At 34.7% G+C, this 5,376-nt stretch overlaps 2 protein-coding genes across 2 annotated transcripts; both read left to right on the top strand.

Annotated features, from left to right (window-relative positions):
- Positions 1-6: 6 nt before the first annotated feature.
- On the top strand, positions 7-1,555 carry LOC129572857 (uncharacterized). The gene is made up of 2 exons (XM_055452970.1): positions 7-14; positions 140-1,555. The coding sequence occupies exon 2, from the start codon at positions 147-149 to the stop codon at positions 1,530-1,532; it is 1,386 nt and encodes a 461-aa protein (XP_055308945.1). The 5' UTR covers positions 7-14; positions 140-146; the 3' UTR covers positions 1,533-1,555.
- Positions 1,556-2,165: 610 nt separating this feature from the next.
- On the top strand, positions 2,166-5,370 carry LOC129572859 (uncharacterized). The gene is made up of 3 exons (XM_055452971.1): positions 2,166-3,329; positions 3,487-4,677; positions 4,803-5,370. Exons 1-2 carry the CDS (start codon positions 2,617-2,619, stop codon positions 3,839-3,841), a joined length of 1,068 nt encoding a protein of 355 aa, XP_055308946.1. The 5' UTR covers positions 2,166-2,616; the 3' UTR covers positions 3,842-4,677; positions 4,803-5,370.
- Positions 5,371-5,376: the final 6 nt, after the last annotated feature.

Below are 5,376 nucleotides of genomic sequence, written 5' to 3'. Positions count from 1 at the left end.
TTGTATTTAAAAGCGTGAGTGTTAGTGCTTGAACAATGGCATTTTATTTTTTCAAATCTTGATGCGATATTTTATTGAATAGAATAAATATATTTGCACTACCAAGAACACGAACCTATAGATATACCCATTTTCACAGAGAAAATATGGACCCACCCGCACATGATTCACCGAAACATATTCTGAACGTCCTGATCGATGACTGTGTAGACGAAATCTTTCGCCGCATATTTTGTTTAGAAGATTTTCTCAACATGTCGGAAGTTTGTCAACGATTTCAAAAAAGCGCAAAAAACTGTTTTCGAATGCAGTTCAAATTGGTGTATCTGTTTAAAAGGTATCGACAAGAGGCTATATGTGTACCTTCAACACGGGCAATTGCACTTCTGAATACGTTTGGACCATCAATTCAAGGACTGCAATTCCAAACTACATCAGATGAAGAACACAATGATGAAATATTCGAATCAATCGTAAAATTCACCAGCAAAACACTAAAAGAATTACATATTGACTGCTACACCATGTGTCACACCATAGATTTCGAACAAATGCCATTTCCTGCTTTAGAAATTTTGCATTTAGGTTCAGTTTTACCGAAAAACATCGAACAGATCGTCTCACACTTAAAAGGATTAAGCATATCACATATAGAACCAAGTTGTTTCATACGAGAATTTCCGCGATTGGAGATGTTTAGGATCGTAGAGGACTATTTTCATGATGTAAATTATATAACGGACGATATGTTTTGCGAGTTCGTGTCGCTAAATCCTCAATTGCAACGTTTAGCTGTGATTCATTGCAATAAATTGACTCCATTGATATTGCAAGCCATTGGTGACAATTCAATGAACCTTGTCGAATTGAGTGTCAGTGGATCGGGATTCAGACGCACACCAAGCCTCCTAGATACGAATCTACCGTATTTGGGCTCATTAAACCAACTCAAATACCTTGAGATTCAATTGAATACTACGACCTCGTTCAAAATAATGATTAATACTTTTGCTGAAAATGAGGTGCCAATCGAAAAGATAAAAGTCGATTTATTGATTATAGAAGGACAGCCAATCGATCCATGTTCTGATTTGAAGACTATAAAGACATTGAAACATGTAGATATTGATGAAATGAAAAACAGAAATTTGTTCAATGAAAACGAAGTGTTGGCTAATTTGATTAGAACACAAACTGCGTTAGAGACGATCGAGATGATGTGTTACGATGAAAGCCCTATGCCAATCCTAAATATTGGAAATATGTTGAAACATGGTGGAAATTTAAGGAAATTCGAACTTTATACTGGAATATTAGACTTTAATTTAGAAAGCTATGAATCAGTTTTGTGTCTGGTCAGAAATCGTACCCGAGTTGAGATTATACTTGGAAATCAAAAGAGCAAGTGTATTCCAGAGGGTGTTGTAACGAACAATGAATGGTTAGAAGTTCGATACGTCACTGGCTCGGACAAACGAGGAGCATGTATTCACGTAGATGATAATTATTTCGATACTGTAAAATCTATTTAAATAAATGGTTCTTCGAAATGAGATTTCTTGGTTTTATTGAAGAAACGAACAACGATACAGCTACATCACTGAATCTGGATCATTAATAACATATCTCACCCAACTATCACCACGGACAGATCTACATCTTCTATTGCATATACTTGTAGAGGATTTTATTCCAGCTAATTCAGGTCGGGCAATTTTTCAGAGCACTCTAACAAACATTTCTATCGGCTTGAATAAAAATATCAGATATTGATGCGTTATGTGCGTTCACCAAACGAAACATTGCTTCAGAGTTGTTATGTCTGTGTGATTTTGTTTGCATACAGTAGCAGTGTACATGTAGCAGTGATTGAAACAGCTGGTAGTTCTACCGGAAACCGATAGTTCTAAAATGAAAAATGCAGCTTTAAATTCGAATTTCGGTAGTTGATATTCGAAAGTTTTCCATACGTTTTTGCCTAGGGGGAAAGAACTGAGTAAATGAAAATAGAAATATTGTGAATAATCGCATATTCTACCGAGTTTGGATCAATACGCGTCAATGCGTGTCAATGCGCTGAATAACTAGCTGCGAATGCACACACACAAAAATAAGTATATAGATAATTTACTTTACTATTTTTATTTGGAAATCTATCCAAATATTGCGATATTCATGAAAAAATTGTGTTTGCCAAAAAAAAATAATTGAAGTATTTAAATTTATATTCCTTATAAATACGCAACAACTGAGACGATTTAAATCGTCCGCGTCGATTTGCTGGCTACATGTCTGTTGCATAAATATATTTTGCTCGCTCTGTTGCTCGACCCTCATTCAGACACACACACACTCTTTCTCTCTTTCGCACATCGTTTCGCGTCAAATGTCAACTCAACGTTAAAGCGACACTCACACAGTGAAGAAATGTCAAACAATCTGTTTGAAATAGAATCACGCATCCAACAACAAACCAATATTACTGTGTTTTTGTTTGTGCAATTGTTGTTTACAATTGCGGTAATTAGTGTAAAAATCTACTTGATATCACAAATAAATAGTTCATTACTTTAGTTACAGTTTTCATTGAGTTTTGTTCTGTGTTTTCCTGTCAAAATGTCACAAAATCGTTTCGTGTTGAAAGCAACAGATCAGAACAATCTGGAAAAAATTTCAAAATCAACTGAAAACTTGAAAAACAATATTATATTAATGTCATTGACGAATGCACAAACTGATAAAGTATTAAAATTGGCACAAGATGTATTTGATACTTATAGTGAAGCTATCGAAAATGTTATCCCATCGACCGAAAAGAATGTCCGCCAAAATATAAATACATTGCATTGCCGTGTGAAAGAAATACTCGCTGCACATGATTCAGCGTATAAGCGAAAGAAAAAAATCGGCGAAAAGAGAGAAAGACTGTGTGTGTGTCTGAATGAGGGTCGAGGAACAGAGCGAGCAAAATATATTTATGCAACAGACATGTCGCCAGCAAATCGACGCGGACGATTTAAATCGTCTCAGTTGTTGCGTATTTATAAGGAATATAAATTTAAATACTTCAATTATTTTTTTTTGGCAAACACAATTTTTTCATGGATATCGCAATATTTGGATAGATTTTCAAATAAAAATAGTAAAGTAAATTATCTATACACTTATTTTTGTGTGTGCATGCAAATATGGTCAATAAAATGTGCGTATTTGCAACTGTCATTCCTACTCGCCACGAACGAGACGAAGCAACAGAAGAAAACAACAACAATAACACTACGGAACGCAGTGCAAATGCCTGTGAATATTTGTCAATACGTGTCAATGAAGTAAATATACCAATAGTTCTTTCCCCCTAGGCCCAATTTCTAACTACACAAAATAAAATGCAGCGGTTTTGTTCACTTTTTATTGTTTTCACCTTGAAATGACCATTATTTGGTTGAATGTTCCAAATGCTGATATTATAAAATCACCAACTGCTAGTGACACATACTATGCTGAAACTGCCGGATATTACAATTATCTCACAACCGAACGAAACCTGGAATTGCTCGCGTTTTTAACGGATATATTACGAATTTTCCAGCGATGCCATAAAAAACTCCAAAGCAATGATTTAACGATTGCTAGTTTAGTGCGTCCCTTGAATTTGCTGCGAAATGCACTCGAAGATTTGAAACAAAACCCATTGTTAGGCGGCTGGAAAAAAGCATTAAACGAAGAAATTGTTGTGGGAGAGGATGAAAAGGTATTCCTCAAAGAGGTTGAGCTTGCTCAAAAAGAAACAATTTGGAATTATCATCAATTCTTTTGCGATACCAAGAGCTTGTGCAATTAAAACCGAAAATAAATTGTTATATATTTATTACAATATGCCAACGCTTGAACAGTGGAACCCGCGGCGAACAACAGTTTACTTTCTGAATGGAAAAGCAAGTCGAGCACGAAGTGAAACCGAAAAGACAAAGGAAGCACTGTATTATAGAGGAATATTCGATGTGCCCGATGTGATTGTTGACAACGATAAAAAAATTCGGTAGCTCTAAAAAATTCCTATTTTAATCACAGACATGTAGACACGTATATACTGCACAGCCGCTTGGTGAACGCATCATATATATCTGATTTTTCTACTCAAGCTGATTGGAATATTTGGTACGTGTAAAAATCTGTTGTTTAACGAACAACATATATTGTATATATACAAAGTTTATTCATATACTGATATTTTCCACCAAGATTCTGCAAATATTCTTCGAACTATTAAATATATATGAAAATATTCAGATAGGATGATATCTTTTGTATAAACGAATTTACTCCAGTATTTGATAACAACAATATTTTTGAATTTTCTCTCTCGCTAGATGGCACTTCAAATTGAAAATAGGCACAATATCAAGCCTATTTTCAATTTGAAGTAGATATTTTTATTGCATCATTGTGCGCATGTGTGAGTGTTCGGGTGTGTGTGTGTATTGAGAAGTAGCCATGTCTCATTAAAAACAGACCTCATAGTATATCCTTATGAATTGTATTTTTGTATTGATTATAGTGAATTAAATATGAAATATATCAAATTGAAATTGTGCAGAATAGTTAACAATAGTAACATAGTTCACAATTCAGTGGTTGAATTCTGTGAACTGAATTATTCAGTTTGTATTTAAAAGCGTGAGTGTTAGTGCTTGAACAATGGCATTTTATTTTTTCAAATCTTGATGCGATATTTTATTGAATAGAATAAATATATTTGCACTACCAAGAACACGAACCTATAGATATACCCATTTTCACAGAGAAAATATGGACCCACCCGCACATGATTCACCGAAACATATTCTGAACGTCCTGATCGATGACTGTGTAGACGAAATCTTTCGCCGCATATTTTGTTTAGAAGATTTTCTCAACATGTCGGAAGTTTGTCAACGATTTCAAAAAAGCGCAAAAAACTGTTTTCGAATGCAGTTCAAATTGGTGTATCTGTTTAAAAGGTATCGACAAGAGGCTATATGTGTACCTTCAACACGGGCAATTGCACTTCTGAATACGTTTGGACCATCAATTCAAGGACTGCAATTCCAAACTACATCAGATGAAGAACACAATGATGAAATATTCGAATCAATCGTAAAATTCACCAGCAAAACACTAAAAGAATTACATATTGACTGCTACACCATGTGTCACACCATAGATTTCGAACAAATGCCATTTCCTGCTTTAGAAATTTTGCATTTAGGTTCAGTTTTACCGAAAAACATCGAACAGATCGTCTCACACTTAAAAGGATTAAGCATATCACATATAGAACCAAGTTGTTTCATACGAGAATTTCCGCGATTGGAGATGTTTAGGATCGTAGAGGAC

Source organism: Sitodiplosis mosellana, unplaced genomic scaffold (genome assembly GCF_009176505.1).
Source record: "Sitodiplosis mosellana isolate CC-2019 unplaced genomic scaffold, AAFC_SMos_1.0 Smas_scaffold_5623, whole genome shotgun sequence".
NCBI lineage: Eukaryota > Metazoa > Arthropoda > Insecta > Diptera > Cecidomyiidae > Sitodiplosis > Sitodiplosis mosellana.
The sequence above is the reverse complement of the archived record's forward strand: the minus strand, read 5'-3'. Positions and strand labels throughout refer to the sequence as shown.